At 32.4% G+C, this 19013-nt stretch overlaps 2 protein-coding genes across 2 annotated transcripts; one reads left to right on the top strand and one right to left on the bottom strand.

Moving 5' to 3' along the window:
- Positions 1–563: 563 nt before the first annotated feature.
- Positions 564–5117, bottom strand: LOC139500270 (centrosomal protein of 162 kDa-like). The gene is made up of 5 exons (XM_071289011.1): positions 4921–5117; positions 4230–4353; positions 2938–3054; positions 2558–2707; positions 564–1069 (listed from the first exon to the last, which is right to left on the bottom strand). The coding sequence occupies exons 1-5, from the start codon at positions 5115–5117 to the stop codon at positions 911–913; spliced, it is 747 nt and encodes a 248-aa protein (XP_071145112.1). The 3' UTR covers positions 564–910.
- A 5151-nt stretch (positions 5118–10268) lies between these two features.
- LOC139501761 (uncharacterized) lies at positions 10269–18718 on the top strand. The gene is made up of 4 exons (XM_071290905.1): positions 10269–10559; positions 12477–12706; positions 13553–13880; positions 16406–18718. The coding sequence occupies exons 2-4, from the start codon at positions 12512–12514 to the stop codon at positions 18607–18609; spliced, it is 2727 nt and encodes a 908-aa protein (XP_071147006.1). The 5' UTR covers positions 10269–10559; positions 12477–12511; the 3' UTR covers positions 18610–18718.
- Positions 18719–19013: the final 295 nt, after the last annotated feature.

Below are 19013 nucleotides of genomic sequence, written 5' to 3'. Positions count from 1 at the left end.
TAATTCATAAACTGTTGTGACCTCAACTCTAAAAATAAACTCAACCTTTCTTTTGTGGTCATAAACCTTGTGTTAAAATTTCATTGATTTCTATTTACTTATACTAGAGTTATTGTGCGAAAACCAAGAAAATGCTTATTTGGGCTCTTTTGTGGCCCTTAATTCCTAAACTGTTGGAACCAAAACTCCCAAAATCAATCCCAACCTCTCTTTTGTGGTCATAAACCTTGTGTCAAAATTTCATAGATTTCTATTCCCTTAAACTAAAGTTATAGTGCGAAAACCAAGAAAATGCTTATTTTGGCCCTTTTTGGCCCCTAATTCCTAAAATGTTGGGACCAAAACTCCCAAAATCAATCCCAACCTTCCTTTTGTGGTCATAAACCTTGTGTTAAAATTTCATTGATTTCTATTCACTTTTACTAAAGTTAGAGTGCGAAAACTAAAAGTATTCGGACGACGACGACGACGACGACGACGACGCAGACGACGACGACGACGACGACGCCAACGTGATAGCAATATACGACCAAAAAATTAAAATTTTTGCGGTCGTATAAAAAGAAGTTCAAGACATTGGTCAAATAATTGACACAAATATTTTTTAAATTGATACCAAATATAAGTTTTCCTCTTTTCCTTATTATAATTTGGTTGTCTTTTCTTAAAACAGATCATAGACTACAGTTATATAATAAAGAATACCATAATATAAAGTTTTCAATCTCTTGAAAATATATAGGACGGAATATTAATACAAATTTTAAATTAATAAAACTACTAAAGAGCTACTGCTATGACACTGCTGCACTGACAGGTATTACAACTCCTTGTTTTTGGAGTAATTTTAAAACGTCTAATATGGAATCTAATTCTGTTCTAAATCTTTGGATTTCACTATTTTTAGAATCTACGATTCCTTTCCATTTATTTGCTTCCTGGTCCATTTCCACTGAAGCTGTGTGTTTGGCATTTTTTTTATAATTTGATGCAGTTCAAGTTCACGTGTTTCACGTTTTTTCTCCATTTGAATTATCTTCTGCTGAATTGATTGAAAATGTTTCATTTCCTAAAACAAACAAAAATATGTAAAACATTATAAAGGCAAAATATTTAGGCAAGGCACTCTTAGTCAACATTTATGGAGGGCACTTCTATTCAACATATAAGCAAGGCACACCAAGTCAATATATTGGCAAGGCACACCTAGGCAACATTAATAGGCTAGGCACTCCTAGTCAACACTCCTTTCAACAGTAAGGGCATACTACACAGAAACAATCCTACAATATTATTTCCTATAAATATTCACATCAAATAAATAAAAATATTATTCAATAATTCTTATATGATATGCATATTAGGGTATACGTTGATATGATTGTTTGAGAGGACTCCTGGTACTTGTTCTTGACATTGTTTATTTTTCGATAGACGACGTTGACCGAACTTCTTTTTGTAACCAATGTAAACAAGATAGCAGACTTAATGAAACAATCTGGATCAATGTTTACAAAATATGTTTACACTTCGCTTTTATTGTTCTTTAAATTAGATACTAACACGAAACATCCGTTTGAATGATAATAAGAGTTTTTGCACTTTATTATTTATCAGATTGCAAATTTCATTGATCACACATTTTTACATTAACCTACACATGTTTCATGCGCCAGGTCTATTCAATGACACAAATATACAATTTACGTGTGATAAAGGTTACGAGTGTATCTCCAATTTTAAAGAATCATGAGGAATAAACAGCTTTTAAAAGGAATTTATTGGTGTATAAACTATACAAAGTCACTCACAAACACATCATAAAATAACTTTTATTTGTTTGTGAGTGAATTGGTCGAGTTTTATACACCAATTTACCTTTATTAGAAACCCCCAAACCAAAGCATTTGAAAGACAGGGATGTTTAAATAAGTAGAAATTTAAGGAGCGTTATGACTTTCCCCTGGAGAAAATCCCATTTTGAAAAAAAAAGTGGCTTAAAATTATTCCCACAAACTTTTTTCCCCAACAGTGCAGTATCAGTAGTAATTGTGCATGAATACGAACTGAAAAAACTCATTTAAACCATTTTCATGCCTAAAATGACTATATGTGCAGATTTGAGGGTCTATTTATGTATCATCACTGACAATAAGGGGTCTTATTTCAAATGAGGGTTTATCTTTTGAAAGAGGGTCTTCAAATTGAAGATCCAGTCAAATTCATGGTTTTATTATAAATTTCCCAATTTGATAAAAAGGACGCACATTTTCCCAATAAAAAAGGGTAGAGGTAGTTTTGAAAAAAGCGAACAATATCACTGAGGACAGCAAAAACAAAAATATTTCAAAGGCATGCCAGAGATGTTTAAATAATGAGAAGTGAAGTAAACATATACTTTTCTAAATTCCTATCAGTATTCAAGTTTGATATACATGTTTAAAGTAAAAAACAAGCAAATAACTAATGTCTCAATTGACCCCTTTTATTTTGTGCAATTCAAGACAGATTTCCTGATGAAGGGGTTAAGATATATCACCAGAGTAACAGTACTTACTGGAGTGTGGAATTTCTTTGCCTCACGTAATTCCTCTTTTAGTCTTTCAATTTGGTTTTCTAAACTGGCATTCTGTATTCGAAGTATAGAGAGTTGTTCGGAATCTAAATGTGATTTATTTAACTGGTCTTTTAAATGTTTAATCATCACCTGAAAAAAAGAATTTTATGATCATCAATTTAAATAATTTACTGTTTTATTCATCAAATGTGTAAGTCATTACCACAGAAAGGTGAATATTTCTTTATAAAATTATAAAACAGAAAAGAAGGTTAAGATTACTTTGACCTATAGTTGATTACTTTTAAATCATTGTGACTTAGATTGAGAGCTGTCTCATTGGCATTCATACCACATCTTCTTATCTAATGAATTCTTACCTGTTGAGCATCTGTTTTTGATTGTAACTCTGCCATTTTAGAGGCAGAATGTTGTAAAGCGTTGTCAGCCAAAAATTTCTGAAGCTCCCTCTGGTGTGAAGATCTTAGTACACCAATCTGTGAAAAGATAAATTTCAAGACATTTTAACTATATAAAACAAATAGTTCAATTTTGATTGGTGATTGAATGGCAGTTTAATGTCAAATGACAAAAAACATGCATTTACTGCATTTTTGTTATTTGATTTTGCCATGTGATTATGGACTTTCCCAATTGATCTTCCTCTAAGTTCAGTATTTTTGTGATTTTACTTTTTACAGGACAAGAACATGTTAGGGTGATATTTCTATCAAGTTATCTTACTGTTGATTTTTATTTGTAAATAATCAATTTGCTTATAGTCTAGAATTTTAGTTTATTGAAGGACCTTGTGTCTAATTTTTAAAATATGCTTTGTCCTTTCTTTGGTTGTGTTGTTGTCTCTTTGACACATTCCCTGTTTCCATTCTCAATTTTATTTAAACAAAAAATATTTGAATAACCTCTCGCCACGATATAGCCTTTTTGTGCTTATGAGGCGTAAAGCACCCAACAATCAATCAATCATGTAACTGTGATATGAGTATACAGGACAGACAAACTGAGCCTGAGTTTTATCCTGCTATTTCCCAACGGTCTGCAGGAAAACATGTCATCCTACCCTTACAAATTATTCTGACTCGCGGCAAGCAGTCTTTGCTCTTCCTCCTTATATATATATATATGATTTACAGTCTTTATATTGACCAAGGCGAAACTCAAACTCAAAAATGCTACTATATTTGTTTTATCACAAAAATATATAATCGACCCACAAGGTTATATTTAGAGGAACAAACTAAATAGAAAGGCAGCTTTTATTTACCTTCATGGTTACTTTATTTCCATGAGATGTTGATGTAACCTTTTTCTATGGAAGTGATCTTAACATGCAATTTATCTTTTTCACAAAAAATTACGATAACAAATCCCTTAAGGAACTCCAATTTAGTCTCCCATTCCAAACCTCATTATACATTGTTTCAAAGTCAATCATTCAAAAATGTATCATGCTTTTATCACACCATTTTACAATTAAATCATTAAGGTGCTTAACTTTCATCCAAGTATCAATCACAATATGGATCAAATACTTAAAGATACAAAATCATTGTAATTAACAAACGCTCTGCAATTTACCAACCAAAGTCCTTTTTTTTTTATAGATTATAATAACTCATACTAATAAATCTACATATGTATGTACTGGTACCTGTTCTTCATATTTTTCTCTTGTTTTACGATTCTTATCTTCAAAATGAGCTTGATATTTCTGTAGTTCTATCCTATGTGTATCTACCTCTAGCTGCAGTTCAGTAACTCTGTACACTCTGATTCTATCAAAAATTCGTATATTTTAATGAATCAGCTTTTTTAATGATCATTTTAAGTATTACTTATTAAGAGTCATTCTATCAGATACCAACTGATAAAAGACGTCAAGACTTATATTGGTGATTATTAGGAACTTTAGTTGATTGCATGATTGATAAATTGAGGACTGCTATTTATCCAATGGCAAATATTAGGTAAAAAAATATATATATATCTGTTTACGGTAACATACTTAAAACTAGGGTAGGTAGGTAAGTGTTTCCATTTTATTTTATTTTTTTCATTTTAATTTTTGTAACATGAATTTGAGTCATACAGTTTCGTCTTGTCGTGGTTCGAGTTGATCATGGGCCAAGTCTACCTGTAATTTTAATGAATGGATTATTTCCTTTTCAATTGCTATTAGTTTGGGGGGAAAATGGCGGCAAACTGTTTATTTCTTCAGACGAGTCGCAAATTTCCTAAACACAGTTATCATATTAACGATTGTGAACATTGGGATGTATCAGGCAACACTACCTTTACTTTTGACAGGAGTTCAATATATTTTTCACTTTACAACATCATACATGTAGGCTCCATGTGTAAACCATACCTTTGATTTTAACACTTCATTTTCTTTATTCACATCAGATATATGAGTTCTATCAGCAAATGTTTCAGGTTCATATTGTTTGTCATTCACTCTGTCTGTAAATCCGTTCATTTCAAATAAAACTTCTGTTTCATCTTCATCCATCTTTCTTGTCTTTCCTTTACCTTTCATCTTCTTATTTTTATCTAACAATATAAAGAATTGTTGAATACTATGTTGAACACTAGATGTATTCTGGGTTTTTCAGTTGTTGAGTTGCTAACAGAGGTAAGGCCCAGAGGCGGATCCAGCCATTTTAAAAAGGTTCCAACCCCCTGGAACACCCCCCTCCCCCCGACCTGGATCCTCCAATGAGGCCTATGCTTTGTATCACATATCATTTATATTGAAGAAATATATAATTTTTAAAAGATGTAGAATGAAACAATTAAAAAACATTAATCTCTATTTTTTAAATTGATTTATTCATCTCAAGACAAACTGTAAAAGAACAAAAAGGCATACACAACCTCAACCTCCTGCCCCCCCTCCCCCTTTGCCAAAAAAAAAAACAAAACAAGAATGTGTCCCCAGTCCACGGATGCCCCACTTGCACTATCATTTTCTATGTTCAGTGAACCGTGAAATTGGGATAAAAACTCATATCATTGGGAACATGTGTTCTAAGTTTGAATTTGATTGGACTTTCAAAAACTACCTTGACCAAAAACTTTTAACCTGAAGCGGGACAGACAGACGAACGAAGGGACACACAGACCAGAAATCATAATGCCCCTCTACTATCGTAGGTGGGGCATGAAAATAAAAATAAAATAACCACATACTATTTCAACTGGAAGTCTGGCTAACACTTTAAAGCTTACAAATATAGAGCAAACCAAACAGTAGTTTTGCTGACAAAATACTTAAGATTGAACAAAAGAAGCCCATGTGAATACCATAATAAGGTCGACCAGACATTGAAAAAACTCAATAGAAAGAAAATAAAGTTTTTTAAAACAGTTACCCTTTAAAAACATTTGATTGGGTAAAATAAACTTAGCTTTCCAATAATTGTAAATATTTTTTTTTGTCACTGTAAAGGGCATTATTCATCTAAATCTGGTGCACTCAATGAGTATGATTAAAACTATACATTTCATATTTACCTGTATCTTTGGTAAAAGCATTAACAAGGTACAAATGTTTTTTCTTTCCTTAGCCTCTCTATGGATTTCTGTAAGATTTGAAGGTCATGGTTTTTACTCTCAACCTCTGCACGAAAGACTTCAACTTGGTTCTTTAATTAGATCTGCTTCTTGATCCTTCGACATCTTCAGTTCATTTTTCAGTGATAATAAAATCAGATATGATTTTAAATATATTCTATATATTTTAACTAACCATGTAACATTGCTGTTTATATGCCTAATCAAACAAAGCAGGGAATCAGATGTTCATAGTTTAACTTGTAATCTTAACAATATTTATAATGAAATTATGTCAATTAGATACAAATATAAACCATGCTGTGTTACATCAGCATTTCAAGTTTTTGTTCTAGCTCCAACGGTAATAGTTCCCATGAAAACAAGCCATCCTGATCGGAAATATAATAAGTTGATTCTCACCGATTGCCGCTGTCATAATCAGAGCGTGAAAAAAGCTTGGATGTCGCCGACAGATAATCTACTTCAACTCGTTCACCTATTCTCAGGTAGGAGGTTATTCATGTGTAAATAAAATATAAGGATGTTAACTGAGCGATACCCTGAAACACATCTATAAAATGGAAACACAAAATTATACTAGACAATTGTTCCAGGAATTTATACCATATTTAATAGCTCATTTATTACATGTACTAATGTATTTATGTTAACTGGCAATAAATCAATCGCATCAATTAATTAATAAAACTCTACAGCAAAAAGTAAAATCACAAAAATACTGAATTCCGAGAAAAATTCAAAACGGAAAGTCCCTTATCAAATGGCAAAATCCAAAGCTTTAACTCATTAAACGAATGGAGAACAACTGTCATACTCCTGTCTTAGTGCAGGCATTCTTTTTATGTAAAATACAGTGGGTTAAACCTGGTTTTATAGCTAGCAAAAACTCTCACTTGTATGACAGTCGTATAAAGTTTCATCATATTGACATCGATGTGTGAACAAAACAAACTTATATACTAGGTAAAAAAGTCAAAAGTAGGGGTACAGCAGTCAACGTTGTGTTATCTTAATCTCTATAAAACAAAAAGATATATTATAAACAAACATTTACCAGGACACAATAACACTATGACGGGATGTATAAGTGCAGAGCCATGTCAAATGCAAGAAAGAAACTTGAAATGGTACATAAACAAAGCAAACCTGCATAAACGAAAGATACAGAAATTATAACAAAACAACAACACCATGACGGGATGTAAATACAGAGCCACGTCATATGTAAATAAAGGCAACAGTAATATACCGCTGTTCAAAACTCATAAATCAATGGACAAAAATCAAAATCGGAGTAACAAACTAAAACTGAGGGAAACGCATTAAATATAAGAGGAGAACAACGACACAACATTAAACTGTAACACACACATACACACAGAAACGGACTAAGCATTAGACAAAATTCTATGAGAATAGAAAATATACATCAAAAACAAATACATTAAATTGGGATAGATAGGTACCGTGACACGTCTTATAGTAATGTGAATTCACATTTAAAAATAAGAGAAAACAAACAACACAACGGAAACACAAAGTTAAAATGTAACACACACAGAAACGAACTATAATATAACAATGGCCATATTCCTGACTTGGTACAGGACATTTTTAAAGGAAAAAATGTTGGATTGAACCTGGTTTTGTGGCATGCCAAACCTCCCTCTTTTACGGCAATGTGAAATATAACATTAAAATGACAACACAACATTACATTACTACAATATGAATAAATAGGAGGACACAATTGACAAAGAAACACACGAATAAAAGCTAACAAAAGGTAACAAGTTTAAAAAAATTTAATACGCCAGAAGTGCATTTTGTCCACACAAGACTTACTAGTGACGCCCAGTAACCATGAAACACAAAAAGGCACACAAAAAAGCATATTAGTAAGGATGAAAGACGAAAATATAAAAATGATCATAGAACAATTACACAATGAAGGGATGTAGATGTACAAATCCACGTCAAACGCATACCACCAAACGATCAGACTTAACATTAAAAGTAATATGCATAAAGACAAATAAAAGAATAAGTTATTACACGTTATTAAAACGGTAAACAACGTCAGAACCAAAAATATATACTTCAAGACGATCGTGTATCATTTGTGAAGTTGATTTAGAATGTTAATCAAAATTACCTTTAATCATTTTTGCGGGTCGACACAGGGTGCAACAAATGTGTTCTTAACTTTTTCAGGAACGAGCAGATTTCTCAATTTTTTGTTACGCAACTTCCTGAAAACATTTGCTCTGACTGTACAGAAATGATGGAATGACTAAGACACGATTAGCTAAACTTGCAATTCTGGAATGGTGCTGTTGCTAATAGTCTAATTCTGCTCTGAAGAATATTTAAAGACAATTAAACGCGAACATTAGAAACGTTATTTTCATTAATATTTAATTTCCTGAGAGTCGCTCTTGATAAAACAAAACTTTGTTAAAGACAGCAACAACTTTTTAACAGGAAACCGATTAGTCGCTTTTCATTGGTGTTCGATACTTGGTACTACCGAGTGATACTCGAGTACTATGAATAGGCATGTTAATTGTAGGACATTAAGATATGCATTTACTAGAAGACAAGAAGAAACAATATTTGACAAGTTTTATGTTCTTTAGGAAGCTAGTATGCAGTATGAGTCTTAGTTTGTTGTGAAGAGACCTAAGCTACTCTTCAACATTCATCCATTTAACTTTATCTAAATCTTTTTTATCAGTATATGAACAGGAATTCGACGTGACATTTATTATTTGGTCTATGTCATATTTTTCAAACTTTGAGAGATAAAAGTTAATTTTAATTTTAGTTATCACCTATGAGTTATCTGCATTCAGTAAACACTGTGCCAGCCTACAGTTATGTGCGATAATTGTATGATGATAAAACATGACCTTACAAGATCTCGTACATATGACGTTACTATATTATCTAAATCTAGATTTGTCACATAAATCGTATAGATTGACAAAGCAAATCATTTCAATTCCTATTGACCACGTTCCGTTTACAGGATGAAAATGTCGAGATACGTAAGTAAATTCATTGCTATTCAGTATTGGTGTTTCTCATTACTGAAGGCTATTCGGTAACGTATAATTGTTAACGTCTATATATGTTTGTCTTTAATGGAAAGTTGTCTCATTTTGGCAATCACCCTACACCATGATTTTATTATGTTACTTTTTCAATGAAAAGACAGTATATTTTAAAAACTATTGTTTTCTGTGTCACGGTTAACATGATTGATAAATTTGTTTTTAATTGATAGAAATAAGTGCTTGTGATTTGGTCCTGATCGATGCTGGCTATAATTGAAATAAAAATAGAAGACGAAAAAGATTAATTGTTTTGATTTTTCTTTCAGAGTAAAAAAATTTTAAGATCATGTATCAATCATGTCAATTAAGTTCAAAGTTAATCAACTAACACTTTTCTGCTTAAAAATGAATACACATTTTTGTGCATCCAAGCAAAATCGTTAAAAACATACATTTGTATACTAAACTGGTACTTGAGTATGTATGCTTTCTTTTTCTTTTGTTTCATATATTGTGACATCGGACTCGGACTTCTCTTAAACTGAGTTTTACTGTGCGTATTGTTGTGCGTTTGTTTTTCTACATTGGCTAGAGGTATAAAGGGAGGGTTGAGATATCAAAAAACATGTTTAACCCCGCTGCAATTGTGCGCCTGTCCCAAGTCAGGAACCTCTGGCCTTTGTTAGTCTGGTTTGATTTTAATTTTAGTTTCTTGTGTATAATTCGGAGTTTAGAATGACGTCCATTATCACTGAACTAGTATGCATATTTGTTTAAAGCCAGTAGAAGGACGCCTTCGGGTGCGGGAGTTTCTCGCTACATTGAAGACCCATTGGTGGCCTGCGGCTGTTGTCTGCTCTATGGTCGGGTTGTTGTCGCTTTGACACATTCCCCATTTCCATTCTCAATTTAATGGTAAAGCCGTGAAAGTTAAACTAAGATTGTTTTTGAATTATACATGTTATAAGATGTATAATAATTTAGCACATATGCCATTTTGAAGATATAACATTTATGTTAATTCTTTACTTATTGTTATGTAATAGGCTTGTATCTTTTACAGTATAACATGGAACATGAAGTAAAAATGATTTAGTTATGTATTGACAATCAGAAGAATTTCTTGAAAGATGGCACCTCTTTTGGAAGAAGAAGATAATTATATCCGATTAGCTTTGTTATTGAAAGGAGTGTCACCAAGAGCAGTCCGAAATTTTCTGACAAAGAATTTCCACCTACCTATCTACCATCAACATTAAATAAAAACTACAACACTCTGAATGGCTTGTTTAAAAATAGAATCTTGAACCAGGCTCAGTGGAATCTTTTGTTTCCCAAAAATGGTACGTATTTCGTATGTCTATAGAATATTGTAGTTCTGCTTTCAGGTAGGTTTGTTAATTGGCAATCTGATTAAGAGACAGATGTTGTGGCCATAAGTATCCAACAACATAAGTGGAAGACAAACTGACAATACTATGGCAAAAAACAAATTAAAGCTAAGAAATAAACAACTTTGAACAACAGTATGCAAAACACAGGGGGAAAAAACCAGGTTTTTTTTTACAGGGGGTGATAGAACGTTCTTGGGAAAGGTAAGTGTATCCTGCTCCACTTGTGGCCCCGTCATGTTAGGGTTGTGTTGGCAATGGATTTATTAGGGCCCTGCCACTATATCTTGAGAACCGTTATGATTTCAAAGTTTATACTTGACATGTATATTAACCAACACTAAAGGGTGTGTCATACTGTATGTACAACTTCCTAGGCCAAACGTAACACTTTAACAAAAAAACATAGAATAAAATACACTCTCAGCACATAACGAGACTATGTAATAACTTAATAAAGTGCTTCATATAAGCTTATCTATACAAATATTTTACCACAAGAAAACTGATGCTGATTATTGTCATTGTAGTCCTTAACATTGTTGCAGAATTCATCTTTATGTCGTTTTCCACCAATCCATTCCACTGGCTTAGTTCTGTTCCCTTGTATGTAATTACATGTGAAGATATTACTTCACCAGGACATGTTGTGTTATCACTCTTTAAAATAAAATAAACAAGGATAGGGAGATTAGTAACACAACAATAATAAACCAATCAGATAATTCAATCTGTTGTTTTTTTGTCGAGCCTAGGACTACTAACGTATAGATTTCCACATGATAAAAATATTTACTGTACTTTAAAAATGAACTGTTTTATAGGTAAACACAATAACTATGTAATATAGTGAATACAGATACAGTACAAAGTTGCGACAATATAAAGGCCATAATTCAAGTAATGCAAATTAACCTGTGTCTATTTCAAGAATTTTTTTTTCTCTTATAGTATATTTCTAAAATTAAGGGTAAAGTGCATCCGGTGTACTGTTTGAGGCACATGTAACCAGAGATTCAACCACTAACATAGGTTATAGTCAAATAGTAACCTGTTATTTACAATGCCCACAGAGATGGATCCCATCTCCATGAAGTCTACTTTGACAAGTCTTTTTTTTAAATTATGTTTCTACCATGGTAAACTTTCACTTAACAAAATAAAACAAGAGGCTGTCAGGGTGACAGCAAACCAGTTGTTCCTTTCAGAGGTCGAACCCCGAACAGTTGAGCAAGTATTGGCATAACATTTAAGCTTAAAACAGCTCTTAATTTGGATTGTGATTGAAGATTTGACACAGACTGAATGTGGTCTAAGAACTGGAAAATTTGAAATTGGACATTTACCTATTATGGTCCAATATCCAAAATCTAAGTACATTGTTAGAATCAGCATATCAAAGAACCCCAAGAATTCAAATTTTTATGAAATACTTATTAATTACATTTCTGTTCAAAGGGAAATAACTCAAAATAAACAAGAGACCAAATGACATAGAAATTAATTATTAACTTCTGTTCAAAAGGAATTCGAAAGAACTCAAATTCATATAATAAAAATCTATTTTGCTGCTGAAAGGTCTACAACACAACAACGAGACCAGTTAAAATCGCTAAAATTGAACTTGGCTATCGTTTAGTCACAGGAAATAACATATCTAAATTTGATTCGTCAAAGCTTTTTCATGTTAATGAATGGACACTGTTTGGCAGAAAGTTACTCATTTATAGATTTAGTAGATGGTGATTTTTATTTTTGTATTACATACATGGTGCTATAGGAATTTATATATCAGTTACATTTACTTGGGCGATTTTGTATTTAGGGATATGAATAACTGTTGACGTTCAATGTCTTTTGTTGATACAGGTGTACTTGATTCCAAAACTTTTGGTGTAACGTTAATGATCTGTTTGATAAGAAACCTGACATCTGTCACTCCTCCAATCAATGGATTTGATAAACTACCACTACCAGGGGAGACAACTCAAGGACCTGATCTTGCCAGGATTAAATGGTACAGAAATATACTAGCTCATCATGATAGTAACACTATGTCAACAGGTGATTTCAATACAGCATGGACAAATGTAGTAGATGTAAGTACATTCTTAATAAAACAATAATGTTGTATAATGTGGTACCTAGCAACTATAGGTCTGTACAATTTCAGCAATGAGCAAAACCCATCCCATAAAGTAAACTATAAAAAGACAAGGCATGATTAACACAATGTTAAAAAGAAATTAAACAACCCAATTTATCAAAAAAACAACAAACGAAAAAAAAGTTTTAGACAGCAATCACAGAAAACCACTAAATTGATGGCTCCTGATTTGGGATAGACATGTACATTGTGGTATTGTTAAACTTGTTTGTTAGCACTCAACCGTCTCTAACCTGTGACAGTAATGTAAAAGAAAGGCAAACGATACCAAAGGGACATTTAAGTCGAAAATGAACCAACAAAGCCATGGCAAAAAACGAACAACCATGTAATGTATGTAACAGAATAACATAACATCAAACTTTAAATAAAAATTTAAAATATGTTGAAAAGGGCTTGACTCATCAGATAGACACAACAAAAATCTGGTAAGAGTAAAGAAAAAATGCACATCAAAAAGTACATAGAGTTACTGACAACTTATACTAATAAACTAATACATGAAATGTATCGTGCTTCCCAGACTAAGATATCAATCAGTACAAATCATCCAGTAGATTTAGTGCAAAGACATCATCTTATTATAAATTAGTCACAATTGCAATTAATTGACTCAAATGTTGGCATATTTTTTTATTTCTCATCCTGGGACATATATTTCCTGAGGTTATTTTCATCATGATATATTTAAAATCTATACCTGACCAAAAATAACTACTATTTATGTATAAAGATTGCAGCTCTGTTTATTGTAACTCTTTGAAATATTTATTTACAGGCTGTAAGTCGATTGGGTGGTGTGCCAATGAATCAAGAGTGTCAAGAGCTAAAGGTGAAAATTTTAGATCAGTCTAACCAGGAAATTATGCTGGAAATCAAACAATCACAGGAAGAAATGAAGGAACTGAGACGAACAATGGACATTGAAAACTCAACCATCAGGGAAAATCTTAGAGATTTGCAAGATTCTCACAGTACATTGCAAACAGAACACTCAAGCACTACCAAAAATCTGATAGATCTGAAAGATTCCCATAGAACTTTACAAATTGAACACTCAAAAGTCACAGAGATTTTAAAAGACCCAATACCATGGAACATAAGAGGTATATATTATAATAGTATTACAAGAAGATATAAGGTAGTACTATAATGGTTATTCATGGGTCCTTATACAAACAGCTTCTTGAAGTTCTTCTATATTTTCCATGTTATCTATTTTTCAATCCAGTAAAATTTTGAAAATATTACCTGATTAAGGATATTGTATGTTGGATTTATCATAAATATTAAGAGGTGAAAATAATACTCTGAAATAATATTAGCAATTGAATTTTGTTTTGCAAGAATCATTCTTAGCATATTTACATGTAGTTTAGATAGTTTAGCTGAACATGTTCCAGGCATAAATCAAAACAGGAAAGACATTTACATGCTTAACAATGCAAACAAGGTAGATAGAGTCAACTTAATTTAGACAAGGATATTAACATGATTTTATAGCTAAATTATTTTGTATTCATTAAGATGCCTTATGCTTTGAAGTTTCAGGATTCTATGCCTGCAAACAAAAAAACCCTAGATGTTTTTTTTATATTACAAATTAGATCAGCTATGTGGAGTAATAATGTTAATCGGGTAAACCATATGTCAAGTCAATTGTCCATACCTTATGTCAAGTCAATTGTCTATACCATATGTCAAGTCAACTGTTTATACCATATGTCAAGTCAATTGTCAATACCATATGTCAAGTCAATTATCCATACCATATGTCAAGTCAATTGTCTATACCATATGTCAAGTCAATTGTCAATACCTTATGTCAAGTCAATTGTCAATACTTTTTGTCAAGTCAAATGTCTATACCATATGTCAAGTCAATTGTCAATACCACATGTCAAGTCAATTGTCAAATACCATATGTCAAGTCAATTGTCCATACATTATGTCAAGTGAAATGTCAAAACCTAATGTCAAGTCCATTGTCCATACATTATGTCAAGTGAAATGTCAAAACCTAATGTCAAGTCAATTGTCCATACCATATGCCAAGTCAATTGTCCATACTATATCTCAAGTCAACTGTCCATACCATATGTCAAGTCAAATGTCCATACCATATGTCAAGTCAATTGTCAATACCTTTTGTCAAGTCAATTGTCCATACCATACATTTCCATATGTCAAGTCAAATATCAATACCATATGTCAAGTCAAATGTCCATACGATATGTCAAGTCAATTGTCCATACCATATGTCAAGTCAATTGTCTATACCATATGTCAAGTCAATTGTCAATTCCATATGTCAAATCAATTGTCAATACCTTATGTCAAGTCAATTGTCAATACTTTTTGTCAAGTCAAATGTCTATACCATATGTCAAGTCAATTGTTAATACCATATGTCAAGTCAATTGTCAAATACCATATGTCAAGTCAATTGTCCATACCATATGCCAAGTCATTTGTCCATACTATATCTCAAGTCAATTGTCCATACCATATGTCAAGTCAAATGTCCATACCATATCATGCATATGTCAAGTCAATTGTCCATACCATATGCCAAGTCAATTGTCTATACCATATGTCATGTCAAGTGTCCATACCATATGTCAAGTCAATTGTCAATACGATATGTCAAGTCAATTGTGCATACCAAATGTCAAGTCAATTGTCCATACCATATGTAAAATCAATTGTCCATACCCTATGTCAAGTCAAATGTCCATACCATATGTCAGTCAATTGTCCATATCATATGCCAAGTCAATGGTCCATACCATATGTCAAGTCAAATGTCTAGACAATATGTCAAGTCAAGTGTCAATACCATAAGTCAATTGTCCATACCTTATGTCAAGTCAATTATCAATACCATATTCAAAGTCAATTGTCCATACCATATGTCAAGTCAATTCTCCATACCATATGTCAAGTCAATTGTCCATACCATATGCCAAGTCAATGGTCCATACCATATGTCAAGTCAAATGTTAATACCATATGTCAAGTCAATTGTCCATACCATATGTCAAGTCAATTGTCAATACCATATGCCAAGTCAATTGTCCATACCATATGTCAGGTCAATTGTCCATACCTTATGTCAAGTCAGTTGTCAATACCATATGCCAAGTCAATTGTCCATACCATATGTCAAATCAAATGTCCATACCATATGTCAAGTCAAATGTCCATACCATCTGTCAAGTCAATTGTCTATACCATATGTCAAGTCAATTGTCCATACCATATCTCAAGTCAATTGTCCATACCATATGTCAAGTCAATTGTCAACACCATGAGTCATGTCAGTTGTTTATACCATATATATCAATTTAATTGTCTATACCAGACATCAAATTTCTGAGTTTGACTGTCCCTTTGGTATCTTTGGTCAAGCCTTTTGTCCATACCATATGTCTAGCCTTTTGTCTATACCATTTGACAAGCAAATTGTTCATACCGTATGTCAAGCCCTTTAACTATACCAAGCATGAATAGATCAAGCCTTTTGTTTAAACCATATGTCAAGCATTTTTTTTTACCATATATGACAAACATCCTTAACTTTTATCTTAAGAAATAAGTATTCAAAGAATTTTCAATTCTTCTTTTTCAGAACAAATTAATGAGGAATTAGAAAATTGGAAAAAAGATGACAAAACATTTATAGAAACAAACGGAGCAAAATGTGTATTAAAGTGCATTAAAGAAAATGGTTGTGTTGTTGTCACAGCAAGTTCTGGTAGTGGAAAATCATCATTGGTGCGTCACGTGGCTTTACAGATGCAAAATGAAGGCTATGAGATTTTACCAGTATCAAATCCTAAGGAAATCATCAAGTGGTACAATCCAATAAAGAAGATACTGTTTGTAGTGGATGATTTTTGTGGAACATATAGTTTAAATCCAATGAAGTTTGAAAACTGGAAAAATATGACGGAAAAAATTAAAGCTTTAGTAGAAAAGAAACCAGTGAAGTTAATTATGTCTTGTAGACTACAGGTTTATCAGGATAGACAAATGAAAGCGTTATCATTCTTTCAAGGTTGTGAATGTAATCTCCTGTCTACAGATTTGTGTTTATCTAAAACAGAAAAACAATCCATTGCTGAATTTTACCTGAAAACAAACGCTTCGGATATCAGTGATTTGTATGACATGTTTGATTGTTTTCCTCTTTTGTGTCAATTGTACAGCACAAATCCAAAACTAAACATTGTAAATTTCTTTACAAATCCATTTACAGTTTACAAAGAAGAGATAGATAAATTACAGACAGAGGGAGCACATGTCAAATACTGTGCACTTGCTCTATGTGTAATGTTTAACAATCAGTTGAAGGAAGAATGGCTTACTGAAGATGTGGATGAAAACATCAAAACAATTATAAAGAACACATATGAAGCTTGTAAAGTGATTGAAGGGACGTCACGATTGGTTTTACGTGATGAGCTGGATTCACTTACACATACATATATCAGAAAGGATGGTGAAGTCTACAGAACTATACATGATAAACTGTTTGACTTTCTTGCTTTTTACTTTGGTAGTGTGATGATTTATTGTTTAATTAAAAATGCTACAAGTCAATTTATAAGTGAAAGATTTTCATTTGAAAGAAAAAGCAAAAATGATGAATTTACAATTATTGTACCAACGAGATATCAGCAAATGTATATACACAGAATAGTAGATGATTGGTCAAGAGGAAAGGTACAAGATGTCTTCTGTAACATCAATATGGTCAATCATATCTTCAGACAAAGATTTCTTCTACATATACAAAGCTTACCAATATCACAACAAAAACAATTGGCCAGTTCATATACCACTGGTGACAAAAGTACTCCATTGATAGCGTGTTGTTTTATAGGAGATATTGATTTAGTTAAATGGTGTATACATCATTGTGTCAGTATTGTAAACCATTGTCGTAATACTGATAAAGTATCACCTCTATACATGGCATCTGCATATGGATATACTGAAGTAGTTCAGATGTTAATAAACAATAAGGCAGACATTAATAAGTGTAGAGATACTGGAGAATCACCTCTGTTTAGTGCTTGTTATAATGGACATACTGAAGTAGTTCAGATGTTAATAAACAATAAAGCAGACATTAATATGTGTAGAGATACTGGAGAATCACCTCTGTTTATTTCTTGTTATAATGGACATACTGAAGTAGTTCAGATGTTAATAAACAATAAGGCAGTCATTAATAAGTGTAATGATGAAGACGTATCACCTCTGTACGTTGCTTGTCAGAAAGGACATACTGAAGTTGTTCAGATGTTGATAAACAATAAGGCAGACATTAATAAGTGTAAGAATCGAGAAAGATCACCTCTGTACACTGCTTGTCGGAAAGGACATACTGAAGTAGTTAAGATGTTAATAAACAATAAGGCAGATATTAATAAGTGTAAAGATACTGGAGCCTCACCTCTGTTCATTGCTTGTCAGCAAGGACATACTGAAGTAGTTCAGATGTTAATAAACAATAAGGCAGACATTAATAAGTGTAGAGATGTTGGAGCATCACCTCTGTACATTGCTCGTGAAGGAGGACATACTGAAGTAGTTAAGATGTTAATAAACAATAAGGCAGACATTAATAAGTGTAGAGATACTGGAGCATCCCCCATATTTATAGCGTGTTATGAAGGCCATGCAGAGATAGTTGAATTTTTATTGAAACATAAAGCCGACTGTGACCATAAATGGAAAGGATTTACACCATTAGGTATTGCTAGAAGAGAAAACCATACAAATATTGTACATTTATTAGAGAAATTGAACAAACAATCAATGTAATTATTATGAATAGCAGTGGTTTAAGGACAGTAATCAGAACACTATCAATTGTAAAACACTTGCTTCAAGTTTTTATTTCGCAATATTAAAATAATGCAATGTTAATTAACTTCTTCTTAAGTGGATTGATGTCAGCATTGATTGTACAAATTTGTTTAGAGAAAAGTCCTGCCAATCACAAGATTAAAGGAGATGTTGGGTATTGGTTATTGCACACGATCAACCAAACGACATTGATTATATCTGGTATATTCAGTCTTTTTTCAGGCATCAACATCTTGCATGTTATCTTCAAATTGTATCGTTTTCTTCTTAAAAAAGTGATTGATAAAAGCAGTGATTGAACTGTTACTATTCAATCTTTCATTACCAATGGTTACCTGGTCATATCCTCAAAACTATCC

Source organism: Mytilus edulis, chromosome 13 (genome assembly GCF_963676685.1).
Source record: "Mytilus edulis chromosome 13, xbMytEdul2.2, whole genome shotgun sequence".
NCBI classification, from domain to species: Eukaryota; Metazoa; Mollusca; class Bivalvia; order Mytilida; family Mytilidae; genus Mytilus; species Mytilus edulis.
The sequence above is the reverse complement of the archived record's forward strand: the minus strand, read 5'-3'. Positions and strand labels throughout refer to the sequence as shown.

What these genes read in the sequence shown, in the direction of transcription:
- LOC139500270 (XM_071289011.1), bottom strand. Translation starts at nt 5,117, where the DNA reads ATGAAAGGTAAAGGAAAGACAAGAAAGATGGATGAAGATGAAACAGAA. An exon ending in GAGAAAAATATGAAGAACAG is followed by an intron (nt 3,055 to 4,229) that starts GTACCAGTACAT and finishes ATCTTTTCACAG; the next exon opens with ATTGGTGTACTAAGATCTTC. An exon ending in CAAAAACAGATGCTCAACAG is followed by an intron (nt 2,708 to 2,937) that starts GTAAGAATTCAT and finishes TCTTTTTTTCAG; the next exon opens with GTGATGATTAAACATTTAAA.
- LOC139501761 (XM_071290905.1), top strand. Translation starts at nt 12,512, where the DNA reads ATGATCTGTTTGATAAGAAACCTGACATCTGTCACTCCTCCAATCAAT. An exon ending in CATGGACAAATGTAGTAGAT is followed by an intron (nt 12,707 to 13,552) that starts GTAAGTACATTC and finishes ATTTATTTACAG; the next exon opens with GCTGTAAGTCGATTGGGTGG. An exon ending in AATACCATGGAACATAAGAG is followed by an intron (nt 13,881 to 16,405) that starts GTATATATTATA and finishes CTTCTTTTTCAG; the next exon opens with AACAAATTAATGAGGAATTA.